General features: G+C 37.8%; 1 protein-coding gene across 4 annotated transcripts in view; it reads left to right on the top strand.

Annotated features, from left to right (window-relative positions):
* LOC122813204 (voltage-dependent R-type calcium channel subunit alpha-1E-like) overlaps positions 1-16,284 on the top strand; it is a 4,399,719-nt gene that overhangs the window by 2,959,651 nt on the left and 1,423,784 nt on the right. For 2 of the 4 annotated variants that reach the window (XM_044085387.1, XM_044085386.1), the window contains 2 exons: positions 2,825-2,922; positions 14,336-14,911. In XM_044085387.1, the coding sequence (XP_043941322.1) occupies positions 2,825-2,922; positions 14,336-14,911 (674 nt within the window). The remainder of the gene's footprint in view (positions 1-2,824; positions 2,923-14,335; positions 14,912-16,284) is intronic. The other 2 variants (XM_044085385.1, XM_044085384.1) reach the window with 2 other exon arrangements.

Below are 16,284 nucleotides of genomic sequence, written 5' to 3'. Positions count from 1 at the left end.
TTCCTCATTTCCTGTTACCTGGCAGCTCTATCCTTAGCATCCTTTTCCCAATTTACCCATCATCCCTCCTCAGCACATGTCCAAACCAATGCAATCTCGCCTCTCTGACTTTGCAAACCGTCCAACCTGAGCTGACCCTATAATATACTGATTCCTAATCCTGTCCATCCTTGTCACACCCAGTGCAAATCTTAACATCTTTAACTCTGCCACTTCCAGCTCTGACTCCTGCCTTTTTGTCAATGCCACCGTCTCCAACCCATACAACATAGCTGGTCTCACTACCCTCTTGTAGACTTTCCCTTTCACTCTTACTAGTACCCGTCTGTCACAAATCACTCCTGACACTCTTCTCCAGCCGTTACACCCTGCCTGTACTCTCTTCTTAAGCTCTCTTCCACACTCACCATTACTGTGCTGTTGATCCCAAGTACTTAAACTCATCCACCTTCGCCAACTCTACTCCCTGCATCCTCACCATTCCTCTATCTTCCCTCTCATTCATACACACATATTCTGTCTTAGTCCTGCTGGCCTTCATTCCTCTCCTCTCTAGAGCATATCTCCACCTCTTCTTACATTAGTAACATTACATTAGTTCTTACATTAGTATCCTACGATGTTTTATATTCATGCAATACAGAATGTATTTGACATTGCAACATTCTGCATGAGTATGCACTTTGTAAACAATTACATTCTAATTTACTAATGGACTTGCACAGCTTGGACACAAACCTGAGTGTTTATACAGATGCCAGTTGATAAATGTTTAACATTCAGAATTGCCATTTTTTAAGAAAAAAAGGTAACAATTTTTTGAATTAAAGGGACTGTCAAATGCCCCCTATAGTTAACAATAAAAAAATGTACTAATTTTGTTGTAGATGTTGCAGTGCACATCACAGAGGATGGAGATCTCATTGAAAAAAAAACTTCCATGACATTTTGAAAGGTATAGCATGATGTAGAAGCCTTATCTTGGAAGGTTTCTGCATCATGTTAAACTTTATTGATTCACATACTTCCCTACTGCTAAACTTTCCTCTCCTGGGGACCTTTGCCCTTAGATTGGTCATGAAGGTGAAGCCACATGTGAATACAGCAGTCCAGGGGAGTGGTTAATAATCATCAGCCATGTGGTCATGCCTGGAAATGTTCAGAAGGGAAAAGTGAACACTATCAAAGGATGATAGCCACCCATTCACTGCTACTGGAGTTAGTACTAACATACAAGTAAGTGCAGTGTGGATCAGAGTGTGACAGAGAGTTTATGAGTGTGGATGTGTTTTCTTGTCTCTATAGTAATGAAAGTGTGTGTGTTTGTGTTTGTGTGTGTGTGTGTGTGTGTGTGTGTGTGTGTGTGTGTGTGTGTGTGTGTGTGTGAGTATACATGTAGAGTGTTGATGGAGGTATATGGGTGAGTGATTCTATGATTGTGAGTGAGTGTGTGAGGGTTTATTTGTAGATAAGGGGATGTGGGTGTGTAGGTGGGAATATCTGGGAGATTGTGTGTGTACATGCATGTGCATGTGTGTGTGAGGGGTGAGGCAGGGGCACTAGGGAGAACATGAGCATGGTCAAGCCTTGGGGTTCCCATTAGATGACCAAAGACGCATTCCATCGAATGCGTCTTGGACGAACTTAAAACAAAGAAAAGGCAAAATAGAGAAGTGGCTTTTAAGCAAATTCTTTCCCAGGGAAAGAATTCATTTGGCCGTTTCTATTGCTTTGCCATTTTCGGCACTGTAGTACAATCTCAGAGTTGGTATATTTAAGTGTGGGAGGGGGGGGTGAAGCATCCCACTTTATGTATTATTTCAATTTTTTTTTTTTTTAGAACAGCGTTTTTTTTCCCTTGGAAAAAAATCACTGTTCTGAGCTTTCAAGATTGTAAGCTTTTGCATACATGGTGTTGATTATTCATCGTTTGCTTTTTAAGCATTTGATGATATAATATAGACTCAAGCCTTGACAGCAAGAGCTCGGTTCAGAGAATTCTTAATATGGTAATGAGTCACTGAGAATATCTTTCTCATTTCAGCTATACCATGTGTCTAAGTCAGAGTGGCTCTTTATTGCACTAATTGATCAACCTACATTGGGCAATTATCATGGGCTAACAGTAAGCTTCTGAATTGTAGGGCTTTTGTATAAATAATTCACTGCATCTTTTTGTCTCCTTTTATCACAAACCTCTGATGAGCAGCTGTTGTGATTTGTTCTTCAACTAAACAAGTTTAATTATAAAACCCTAAATGTATACATAATGATGTTTCCTTCTATATACAAGGAATCTTAACATGATAATGCTACTTTTGCAAAATTCTGTAATTTCAATTTTACTAAATAAACATGAATTCATTCTTTCATATTTGTTTTAGTTCTATTAATTTCTATAAGTTTTTCATTTTATGAATTATTATGGTTCTTTTTCTTCTCAGTATTATTCTATAATTTTTGACAATTGGTCAGAAGTAAACCAGACTATTCCTGCTGTAACCAAAGCAACCATTTACAAAAACTGGAGCTTTACATAGTGCTTTAGTTAATCACTACAGCTATTGATTAAAAAGTTAATACTTACTTTCTTACTTTGTGTCAGGTTCCAGTTAAAGGTCCCACAGAGGAAAAACTACAGTATGAAGTAAACTGCAATGTCTTCAGATGTCTTTTTTGTTATTCGTAATGCAATCTCCAAGCTTAAGTAATATAACTGCTAATCCTGTGATCTTCAGTATTTTAAAACAGTTTTAATATCTATCTTTCCTATACGTGTACCTATAGTTAACACTTTTATTGACTTTTTGTCCATTGCGCTAAGGAGGAACAGGAGGAAGAAGAGGCATTTAATCAGAAGCACGCTTTACAAAAAGCTAAGGAAGTCAGCCCGATGTCTGCTCCTAATATGCTCTTGTCTGAGTAAGTACCAGATTATAATTCATTTGTGGGCGCTGAAGGCACAGTGGACTCTGAGTAAAAAGGGCTAAAGAAGGATAACAGGGAAGGCTGTAACTGCAGGCGTTTCCTTTTTCTATTTATTTCTGTTTCTTTATCTAAGGCAAGATGTTTTCTACTGAGTTCGAGAGAAATGTTCACTTTGTAAGAGATGTCCTGATTGTAATAAAGATAGTGAAACAGCATTTATATAGCAGGACAAAATACATATAATGTAACAAAAAAATTAAGTTGTATAACTTCACAAATGCAAGAGAGGATTCAGAGGATTTAACACATGAAACACACACAGTAACATATGTCAGATTAGAAGTTACGTATAAACAACTGTCCTATTAATTTTACTGAATCCTGAACTATAATTTTCTGTATGTTACCCTTTTTCTAACACATTGCTATACTGTATACTCACTGATGCAGAAAATCAAATCCCAGAAACGTATTATTCATATAAATATATTAATAAAACACTAACCCAAGGATTCAAAAAGAACCCGTGCTTGCTGTAATGGTTGCACAAACAAGGGGCAATTTCCAGAATGTGGTATTTTCTGATTCGGAGAGACATTTAGCCACAATGAGGAAAGGTCTTATCATTTCAAAATGTCTCTGCGTCGTTGTTACCTACCGCAGGTACAGATCAGGACTTGCCTGTGGTCGTTAACACTGGCACTTTATGCATTGTATTGGCACAGGTCCCCTCTTCCACCCAACCATTTACACTCCTGCACACATTCAAACAATCAAACAAACACACACAATATATAGCTTACCTATCTGAGTTATTACAACATCCCCAATATCTTCTCTTATGGATTTGTCCCTGCTGTAGCAAATCACAGATTATTTCAGTCAGTTAATGACATCTCATTAGCGTTTAATTCCTGTTTGTGTTGTGTAATGCATATTGCTGCTTGAGCTGCTGATCTGTTAACTTTATAAGTGATTCCTGGTACTAGTTTAAACAATCTCCATGGTATTGTCTAGTATAACTCCCTGCTTTTTCACTAAAGTCTCTCCCCACTCCCCATCATGACTCGAATACTGTTGTCAGCATTGGATGGTGTCGCATATTAGAACCGCACACCTCTTATAGTGTAAAATACCCTAACCACACTAACAGATTAGTTAGTGCAGTGAGTTAATACTCCTGATAGTGTAAAATACCCTAACCACACTAACAGATACGTTAGTGTAGTGAGTTAATACTCCTGGTAGTATACCCTAACCACACAAACAGATTAGTTAGTGTAGTGAGTTAATACTCCTGATAGTGTAAAATACCCTAACCACACTAACAGATTAGTGTAGTGAGTTAATACTCCTGATAGTGTAAAATACCCTAACCACACTAACAGATTAGTTAGTGTAGTGAGGTAATACTTCCCGCTTCTTCTGCAGAGAGTCAAAGGTTCTAAGCATTTTCCCTCCCCATTTCACATTGCACACATTTCTATAGACCCAGATAATATTTAAATTCATCTGTTTTGTCTTGTTGTAGTGCAGAGGAGGAACATCCTCTGTGTGGTGAGAAAGTGCAGAGAGTGAGTCTTTTTTATTACCTTTTGGTACACTATATAGAGTATAGCTAGTATAGTATCTGTTGCCCCCCCCCCCAAACCCACATTGTCTTAATTTTTATTTTTTATTAAATGCCACTCAGGCACCATATGAAGACGTTATCTGGTGTTTAGTGTTCACTCCATCCTAAATGATGTTTAGATGCAATGTTTTAAATTTCTCCCTGGTAGCTAGCATTCTCCCCAACTCTCATGTTATGCATATGCTGTTAAGGCATGGTGTATAGACAGTTCTTCATAGTGTCTAGTGTTTATTTGGTCCCTAAGTGCCATTAAGACATGATAATAACAAGTCATCCCTGGTGTGTAATATTCCCCCTTGACCATAAGTGCCATGATAATAAAACATTATCCTTGCTGTTTAATGTCCCCCCCCAACACTATTTTTTGGGATTTGCTCATTAGTGTATGGGAGTGTGTAGGAATGACAGCCTTTTCTACCAACACACACACACTCACACATTAACACATACATACACACATGTACAACCCCCAACACTTTCTGATTTTCAAACTCCATAGCACTTATTATACTTGTATCATGAAAGGTGAACATGTACTTTTGGCCATATTCATTTATATGAATGGCCGGGAGGAAATGTATTCATTTATGTCACTGAGAAGTTGTCTGAATCATTTGGCTGTGTAAATACCTTAACGCAGTTAATCATTTGGCTGTGTAAATACCTTAATGCAGTTAATCATTTGGCTGTGTAAATACCTTAACGCAGTTAATCGTTTGGCTGTGTAAATACCTTAACGCAGTTAATCATTTGGCTGTGTAAATGCTCTACCACTGGAAGTTCTGGGAGAGGCCACATGGCTAATTATCATATGGCTGTCCCCCCAAAATGCCTCATTAGCATTTAGCATGGCTGCCGGGACAACAAAGCACAATGCTACATGTCTGTGCACTAAGGCAGCATGATAGGACAGCCTCTGAATAAAGAAAGGTTATTGCAAGTTTTACACCTCATATACACCTTGAATTAATCTTTCTGAGTTTGGCCTTAAGTGATTAGAATTGCAATGAGCTATCTTTTTTTTTTTTTATTTAATGTTTGTTCATCGGGAAAGTCCAATTTGGAATGAAGCCAATTTTCAGCGGAAGCCCGGGGAGAAACGCTCCAGATGTATGTCTTTGTAATATGATAACTGATGAATGATAATCTAAATGAGAGAGTAACTGTAATCAATTTATTTTTCTAATTATTATTTACTTGATAAATTAGATAGTCCAGTTGGGCAAAGCCCATGCTTACTCGAGGCCAGAGAAGAAAGAAAACTCTAACCACCTGGAAGTAACAAGATGAGACCAGTTTAAGTATTATATATATAGAATATGTCTTCTAAAATGTTTTATATTATCATTATTTTACATATGTGCTTTGAATGCAATGTTATTCATTATCAGCTTCCTCATTTGATGGTTCAGTTGGACTATCTCAGTAAACAAACTGGAAATAAATAAATAAATTCAGTTTAGTCATAATGAATGACCACGGGAGGTAGTAAAACACAGCTTCAACATTAATGGAATTTAACTACTTAGTAAAAGGTAAATAGAAATAAAATATGCTCAATAAGATATGCTCATTAAATACAAAGTATCAGTCAGGAAGCTGTGGGCGGCCACGGTGGTGCAGCAGTTAGCATTGCCACCTCACAGCAAGAGGTTCTTCGGTTCGATTCTCAGCTGGGGTGCCTTCTGTGTGGAGTCTGCATGTCCTCCCTGTGGTCACGTGGGTTTCCTCCAAGTATTCTGGTTTCCTCCCACATCCCAAAGATATGCAATAGGTGGATTGGACACTCCAAATTGGCCCTAGGTGTGAGTGTGTGCATGTGTGTGCCTTCTGTGGAAGGTTGTGCACCGGACTGGCAACTCGACACCATAAAACTCCACTGCCAATCATGAGCGGACAGATGATCTGCTATGGCGACCCCTAACCGGGAAAAGCCGAAAGAAGAAGAAGTCAGGAAGCTGTGGTAGATAGAACGGATGGAAAAGCTGGAGAGTTGTGAAAATGTAATGAGCTTAAATAGAGAGATACACACTGAAACAGAGTGGAATCTAGATGCAGAAATGTAAGTAGAATGTTACAGCTCTTTGGACATTAGAAACATAAGGTATAGAAACAGAAAGCAGATCAGATAATAGAATAAGGAGCTGCCTATAGGGAATAAGGTAATGTGAAATAAAATGAAATAAAGTTCATACTGGGAAGGATAGTTACATACCTCTCAACCTCTTAGAGAATGAAATCTGGCAAAGCCATACATAAAACTGGGACAAGGCTCAAAAATAGGGACAATTTTTAATTATTTGACACTAATTTGTCAGAAAACCACAATTTTATGAAAAATGGATCAAAAATATGAGGCAAAAATCTGTGCATTCTGAGAACATCTGTACAGTTGAGAGGTATGTTAAGTTAGGGTACTGAAAAGGCACTAGTCCTTTTGAAGATATAAGCAAGACTAATACTGACATTAAAGCAGAAAACAAAGATAAATAGGAAATAGAAAATAAAGGATTACATATAATAAAAAATAGAGAAACCAGCTGTAAGGTATATAAATTAACTATACTTAAAAAAAAAAAAGTAAAATGAGTAGGTACAAAAGCTGTACAGGCAGTGGTCTCAAGTATTTTGTGTCCGCGGTGGTGGTGCTGCGGTAGCGCTGTCGCCTCACAGTAAGACGCTGTCTGGTTCGACTCTCAGCTAGAGTGTGTTCTGCGTGGAGACATGCGTGAATGGGCGTACCTTCCTTGAAGGTTGTGCATTAGGGCCGGCAACTCGGCACGTAAAAATCAACTGCCAATCATTAGCGGACCGGAGTTCCGCTGTGGCGACCCCTAACCGGGAAAAGCTGAAAGACACACACACACACACACACACACACACACACACACACACACACACTTAATATGCCGTTAATCATATTAGTTTATGCTTGATAGAAACCACTAATTTCAGACATTGTGTCTCTCAACCTCTTAGCACAAACTTTTGGGAAAAGTCAAAATAACGGTGATGCAAAGGCCCTAAATCAAGTAAAAACTTTAAATATTGAGAGTATAAATATAGAAAATTACTAGAATAACAGGTGTTAGATTTGCATACATTTAATGAAGCATATAAAGGTGGAAATTGAAATATCTGTCATTATTTACTTCAATCCTCAAAGATAGTCTTAGGGGGACTGACACAAACTCCTTTTAAACATAGTCTTCAGTATGGTAATAAACATATATTTAAATTTAGAGTACTACAAAAAGTATATGTTGATCCCAGAGTGGGAGATATCATCACAAAAACTGAAGCTGCAGAATATAGATGGATAAATTATTTTAGGGCTGATAAGCCCCATGGTTTGGATAAGATGAATAGTATAAAACCCATTTTGAAACTTGAACAATGTTATATTTAGGATTTATAATTTAGGTTTTAGACTTTGTTTTTTTAACATGTATCTTATATTTAATTTTATGGACATGTGTGTGTGTGTGTGTGTGTGTGTATATATATATATATATATATATATATGTATATATATATATAAATATATATATATATATATATATATATATATATATATATATATATGTATGCATGTATATATATATATATATATATATATATATATATATATATATATAGATAGATATGCATCTTTGCTTTGGTCTCTTTTGGCAGGTATAGGGCTAAATATTTCATTGATTTATTTTATTTTACATTTGTTGACCGGGATAGTCCGACTGGATATATGTCCATTTTCAGCAGAGGCCCGGGAAGAAAAGCTACAGATAACACAGATAGGACATAACAGATATAAGTCAAACAGATTTACAAAGCCCTCTAGTAGGTACTCACAATATACACAGTGTGTAATAGTATACAAAAACAACAGGTTGCAGCAAGCTATTATGAGCAAGAGATGGGTACAATATTATTTTAAATAAGGCATTGAATAAGTAGTGATTAATCATGGTTAGTACAGGAACAAAGCCAGTGCTCTTTAAAATACTGTTTGAGGCCTTTTTTTTTTGAAGAGACTCAAAGAAGGTTCGAGGGTAAGGTTAGATGGAAGTGAATTCCAAGTTTTACCAATGACGTTGGCAAACAGGGAGTCGCCGGCTGAGTTAATGGCTTTGTGGGTTTGGACCAAGAGTTTACAGTAGTTGCCTTGAATTACTGTATGGCTTTATGATATTTTTGAGTGCTGGAGTATTTTCAGGGTGGTACAGAATTTTGTGTGCTATGATACGCTGATTGAACAGAAATAGGCTAGGCAGTTCTAGCCACGCAAGAAGGCTGAGGTTTTGACAGTGATGGGCCTATATGTTGAGCCAGTGGCAAATCTGACAATATGGTTGTATCAATAATTAAATATTTTATATTAAATATGCTGTCAATTAAATAATTATTTGTGATTGGTATGTCTTCTGCTTTTTGATAGGCTGGTTCATTAGTTTTAAACTTATTTAAGTATTAAGATAAATGGTGCTATTGTCTTGCATTGAAAAAGAGTTCTTTGACTTGAAAGCTTTGCAGTGTGTTATAGGTCATAGGTTCATAGTTGTGTACTAGGCTAATGGCCCTGGAGCCTTTACAAGCCTAGCTCATCGGATTACCCTAGCATTGTGCCACCTGACCTTAGTTCCCAGTGCTTCTGTCGAGTAGAGCCACTGGAGTGATCCCCAGGGTGAATTTTCTATTTCCCATCCACTCATCAAGATTTCTCTTAAAGAGAGCCAGTGAGGCACTCCACTTGATGTGTATAGGAAGTCTATTCCATAGCATGGGCAGTCTCTGGGTTATGAACTTGTCCCTCCAGCTTGTTCTGTTGATTGTGGCAATGAGGTTGAGGTCTCTGGAGTGTGTAGTAAGGAGGGATTGGGATTTCTTTAGATGTAGCATTTCTAACAGAGCTGGGTTAGATATTGCCTCTAAGTAGGGGATATGAGACAGAGAATAGTTAAAGTTTTTTGAGTCTGTCCATATAGGACAAAAGTTTAAGACCCATTATCCTCTTTGTGAGGTACTTTTGTGGCCTCTCCAGTTGTTGCAGGTATTTAGAGAGGTACATGCCAAATGGGGCATTGTACTCTTTGATTGGCCTAATGAGGGAAGAGTAGAGGGAGACAATGACCTCTTTCTTCCTGGATCCAAAACCCTTAGTAATGAGATGTGCCACATAGAAGGACTTTCTGACCACAGTGGCAATGTGGTGGTCAAAACAGAGGTTGCTGTTAACCTGTGTTCCCAGATCTCTTATAACACCTTCTGTGTTCAGTGGACTATCATCAATGGGGGTAATTCATGGGAACCTGTTTTTCCCAAAGGGGATGAGAACACATTTTTTGGCATTGAGCTTAAGACCATGTTTCTAGCACCAGTCCCTGGCCTTTCTGTAGGATGTCAACATCACTCTGGGAGTTAATTATGGCTCCCAACTTGCAATCATCTGCGAACATTGTCAGCCAGAGTCCCTTCATGTTGGTCTGAACTTCAGAGAAGTAGAAACCAAACCCTGTGTGACTCCACTCATGACTGGTCAGCAGTCTGACATGGAGTCAGCTACTTTCACACTGTGGGTTCTATCTGTGAGCCAGTTTGCAACCAACCTAGTGATATAGGGGTTGATGCCTAGCTAAGTGAGTTTTTCTATGATTCCAGACTGGGGAATGCTATCAAAGGCCTTGGCCAGATCAAGGCAGGCTGTATGAACCACCTTGCCTTCATCCACAGCTCTGGTGACTGACTCAAAGAAGTCGACCAGGTTGAGCAGGCATGATTTTCCCCTTCACAAAACTGAACCGTGTGGGATCTAGAGTTTGGAAATTCCCTATATCCTTGTTTATTAGATCCACAATGATCTATTCCATAGCTTTGCATATCAGGCTAATGGGGCAATAGTTCCCAGGGTCTGTAGTCTCTCCTCCTTTGTGGAAAGGGATGACTGTAGCAGTGTGCCATTCAGTAGGAACAAAGCCTGAGGTGAGGCTGTGATTGAACAGGGGACACAGGTGAGGTGCCAGTTCACTCTGTAGTTCATGTAGAACACAGCCAGGGATATTGTTAGGTCCCATAGAAGTTGTATTCTTGGCCTTGGGCAGTGCTGTTTTAACCTGTGCAGCAGGTCTGGCAATCTGCTGGTATTGTGATTGGCCTTTGGTGGGGGAGAGAGGGGTAAATTTGATACTGAATCTGTTGGCCAGTATATTGGCAATATCTGTTGGCTTGGTATAGGAGGTGCCATTGTGCAATAGCTCCGAACAAATCTGGGTATTGCCATGGAGATTCTTTACATAACTATAGATGGCCTTGTGGTTGTCTTTACTATCTGCTGCAATTCTGTTTTCATAGCTAGCTTTAGAGGATTTGATGTTGGATCTCAACTTTTTGTTGAGGCTGATAAGGGAGTTTTTCCAGTCTTGGGACTTCACCTTATTCCACATCAGTTTCCTCCTCCTGTTATAGAGTTTGTTTATAGCAGGGGACCACCAGATTGGCTTCCTTTTTTTGGAGGAGAGCATCTTGATTCTATTGGGTATGGCGAGATCCATGCATTTGTGGACGTGTTCATACAGGGCATTACTGTATGATTCAGCAGTCATGCAGCTGTTCTCCAATTGCATGGGTGCCATGAAGTTAGCCATCTCTGTTTTTAGGAGCCCAAAGTTAGCCTTGGGAAGTTTTTCATAGTGGTTACCTTTGCGGGAGGGGTGGAAGGGATGTGGATTTCCAAGGTGAGTAGTTTGTGGTCGTTCAACCAGGGAGGAGTTGACTATTGGTATAGAGCAATGGTTGCCCATGTTAGTAATGACCAGTTCAAGGATGATGGTAGTGGGGGTAAGAATGAGCTGGTCCAGGGCATTGGAATTAATGAACTCCAGGAAACGTTGGGCAAGTGTATTGGTACATGAGTAGTTTTCCCAGTTAATGGAGGGGTAGTTGAAGTTGCCCAGTATGAGAGTGTTAGGTTGGACCCTGATATTCTCTAGGGTGCTTAGGAACATGGAGTGTGAGTCTTGGGACATGGCTGGGGACCTGTAGCAGTCTATGACCTGAATTGATGTCTTACCCAATGTTAGCTGCACCTGAAGTATCTCTGATGCATTATGTTGTGCTACCAGTCTGGAGGTTTGCACATCCTTTATGAATATGGAAACACCACTGCCTTTGGAGCTTCGGTCCATATTCTGTGGCAAAAAGGTGTGGAATGAGTTATAGCCTGTTAGTGCAGGGGTGCTTTCTGTTGCCTTGAACCAGTCTCTGTTACAGCATAAATGTCAATGTTCTCCATTTTAAGGAGTGCTTCAAGTGAGTGCATTTTGAGATTTAAACTTCTAGCATTGAGCAGCATGACCCTTAGACTGCATTTGTTTGTAGCTGTTATGGTGGTAATTTGGTCTTTGGAACACCACCTAAAAAAGGCACTATGGGGTTGGCAAGAGCCTTGGCCAGTGTCCGGAAGCCCAGGGGTGACAGATGCAGGCCATCTCTGGCAAAGCATCGAGGTCTGTCAATCATGTCATCCCAGGTAGAAGTTTTTTAGGTGTGACTGTCAGACTATTGTTTTTTTTATTGAACAAATAATGTAGTTGATAAATAAGAGATTTAATTCAGACTATTGTTTTTTTTATTGAACAAATAATGTAGTTGATAAATAAGAGATTTAATTCATAGATGAAATCTGCTGCACACGTCAATGAAAAAACTATAAACGTAGGTGTCTCTCTTACAAAAAACATCTGAAGTACATCTTCTTTTATACGTTAGATTGCTTCTAAAAATAAAATGATACAAACAAAAAAGAAAGGATTAATCCCTGCTGCTCTTTGCACTCCTAATAAAGTGTAATCTTAGATGAGTCATATTACACTGAAAACTCTCTCTAACCATATCAATTGTCTCATTAATAATGAAAACTAAACACAGTGATTATATGTCTGTAAGTCTATTCGGCCTTGTCTAGAAGATATATATATATATATATATATATATATATATATATATATATATATATATATATATATATATATATATATATATATATATATATATATATATATATATATATATATATATATAGGTTCATAGGTTCATCTACCTATGAACCTATATATATTATATATATATATATATATATATATATATATATATATATATATATATAAACAGTTAACATTTTAAAATAAGACATCTTATCTATTAAAATTGTATAATTTCTGCTGGCTCTAAATAAGAGGGCATACCCATTCTGTATTTGTTAGGACAGAAAATTCCATTTATCTGGCATCATACATCTTTCCTCTTCAATGACTGTCTTCTGACATTCAGTTTTCCTATATTACTTTAGATGGCTTTTCCATGAGTTACTTTCTATCAGTTCTTTTATTGCCATATGAAATTATTTTGTGTGGAGGCAAATCCTTTTGTACCACTGACATACTCCTTTCTTGATTATACTGACTCCAGAGGTGCACAGCAGTAGAAACAAAAGAAAACTCCTTGCAGTCATGCACACTTTAACTACTAAACATAACTAGAGTTGATCGGTTTTCAAGAAAATTTCAGCAAGCGAATGTAGACAAAAGAATATTGTTAGAAGAAAACATAGCCAACCCTAGGCCACCCACCCACAAAAAAAAAAAAATGCTGTAAAATTTCTTTTAAGACCTACTGATACTATTTGATTTGATTGGTTGTCAGCTTAGCATTTTAACAATATAGGGTATTCTTTCACTTTTTACCTGAAATGTTACCGATTTATATGACTTTTTTCTTAATTTTTTATACTTTGCTGCTTAAGTCTTAAGATTTTTATGTATTACACCAAAGCAAACATTTTTCTGTGTATATTCATTTTCGCTTTCATTATCCTTCAGAATCCATAATAGTTATTTATTTCCATCATGATTTCATTTTGAGCCTTTGTTAACAGTGCAAGACTGATGCAACGTTCGGTCTCCATTTTTATTTTCGGTATTCCTCTAGCTATACCTGTCTTTGTCCTTTTTCTCCATTTCATTTGCTGGCCCCTTTTCCCTATTCCCCATGTCTCCTTTAGATCCTTCCTGCATATTTCACAATTTTACAACCATTTTTTTCCATCTGTACCTGAGTTTTATGTTCACTAAGGACAACGACATTTGATCTTATCTTGGCTAGTTTGGCTAAAGACAGTACACTGTGGCTACCATGTTGCTCTCTTTAGCCAAACTAGCTCTTAGTTATAGTTTGCTCATGTAGCATTCAAAGAACATAAAGTATCATTTCATACCATATATACCCAGTTTGCTAAAATATATTAAAGCTTATGCCTTGGCTCACATCCAGTAATAATATACTGAAGGTAGTCATTCATTAGTTTAAAATATAGAAATAGTTAATTTAACAAAGATGTGTAAACTAACATTCTAGCAATCAGACTCTATACGTCTGTGCTAAATACGATTATATAATTTTATAATGATATTTCATATGAAAGATTTGTCTACCATTTTGCAAAATACTTACAGACCTGTTTTGAACATTGTTCAGAGTTTGCATTTGAAATATTTAACAAGGTTATTTTTCATCTGCTTTGCATGAATGTGTTGCACTGCACATTTCAATAACTTTTATTATGCATGTGATATATTCTGTTTCATGACACATGCCTAATTCTGCATTATGTTTTGGGGTAATTATAATAATTTATGAGAACAAACAGTATTTGAAAATTCTTATTTTGTATGGCCAAGCAGTAGAAATAAAACTCACTGTTTCTAATGTATTTCTTTTTAGTAGAGATAGAAGGAAGAGACACACAATGTCAGTGTGGGAACAGCGAACAAGTCAGCTGAGACGTCACAGGCAAATGTCCAGCAAAGAAGGTGTCCATAAGCCTGATTTGGCAGAGTTGGCAGCCAGCTTTCATCGGAAAAGCAAGCATGGACAAAGCCTGAACCTAAAGCGGACAGTTGAAAGTGAGCAAAAAGAGGATGGAAAGGAAGATGAAGGTGGACAAGCTCAGGAAGAAGAAGTTGAGAAGTCACTTTTGCACAATCACTGTGAGGGTGCGCTAGAAGGAAGTGCCTTGCCTAAGGTAAACAGTGAAAGAGAGCACAGAAGACACAAGTTCTACAGTGTTCGTGAGGGCCCAGTAGGAGCAGAAGAGAGACGGCAACGTAGGCGAAGTGAGAGATATAGCAGGCACAGAAGGGCAAGAATGGAAGCGGAGGAAGCCAGTCAGAGTCATGGAAACTGGCCTGCAATCAAGGAGAAGAGTCAACAGCAAACCACCAATGAAGAAGATCCAGCCACTGAAACAAATAGAAATGGACAACCTAATGAATCAGAAGCTGACAAAATACCTGCAAGGTATTGAACTTTTACAACTAAATGTCTCTTTTGTTTAATAACTTTAAATGTTTGTTTTTGTACAATATTTAGTATGTTCATATGAATCTATAATGACATTTTTGTCTTTAAGTCTGTACAAATTACACGTGCTGTTTCCCGCTGAGTTGGTGAAGTTGATCATTTGTCAAAAAAATAAATTTTTCACTACAGTACTCAAACCAGCGAGTTAATTCTCATATTAACTTGGCACTTTGCAGAGGAGATATTGATGATGCCATGCCATTGTTACAAGTGTGCATTCATAATTTCAGTATACTATACAACATACAAAAAAAATCCATTAATGAATTTTAAGCAAATGACAGAATCTCTTATCATAAGGATACATATGCAAATTATCTGTAGAATAAAATACGTGGAAATGTGGCATACTTTTTTACCATGTGACACAAATTTGTTACTAAAACTCACATTTCAAGGTTTGAGTTTTGTGCATATTTTTAGTAGGATGTTGTTGCTGTTTGTCTTTTGGCTTTTTCCCGGTTAGGGGTCGCCACAGCAGAACGCCGGTCCGCTAATGATTGGCAGTAGATTTTTACAAACGCCGAGGTGCTAGTTCTATAGAAGTTATAGAAAAAGGAGTGGAGGTCTAATAGGGATGAGATTTTTGTATGACTGTAAGGAAAATTATGAATAGGTGTAAATATATTTATATATCTAGTACCATATCTGTACTTTTCTAAATATTTAGAAATATGTAAATGTTGTAAATAAGAGTTTTTGTGTATAAATAACTAAAAAAAATCCAGACTTTTTGATAGATGACATGGGATCCACTACATCCGCCTGACCTACCACTAACTTAGGCAAATGGGACCTCAGTTTAACATCTCATCTGATGGATGGCATACTCAGGAGTGTAACACCCTGCCTTATGCTGCACTGCCAGCAATCAGTCTTCCTGGTGTGGTAACAGAACCTGCAGCATTCTACACCAAAGGGAAATATGCTACCTATTGTGCACTGACCCTGCTTAAGTAAATACAAGCACAATCCTTGCTGCATGGAAGGTTGGGTGCCGGGCTGGCAACTCGACACTGTAAAACTCCACTGCCAATCATGAGCGGACAGGTGATCCACTGTGGCGACCCCTAACCGGGAAAAGCCGAAAGAAGAAGAAGAAGATTTATTGCAGTGATACCCTTTAAAACCAGAGAGATAAACTGAAATATCTCTTTTTGCTATGGTTGGAAGTGAAGCTATCTTTTGACTAGAGAGAAGACCTATAATGGGAAATCCATATTCAGTTATTCATTTATTAATGGCTGTAGCTTGGTGAGTTTCTCGAGAAAGTAGTTTGGAAAATTTATAGGCTGACTTGAGCTAAAGTC

This window comes from Protopterus annectens, chromosome 10.part0 (assembly GCF_019279795.1).
Source record: "Protopterus annectens isolate FY-2018-M chromosome 10.part0, PAN1.0, whole genome shotgun sequence".
Lineage (NCBI taxonomy): Eukaryota > Metazoa > Chordata > Ceratodontiformes > Protopteridae > Protopterus > Protopterus annectens.
This window is presented reverse-complemented; position numbering and strand designations above follow the sequence as displayed.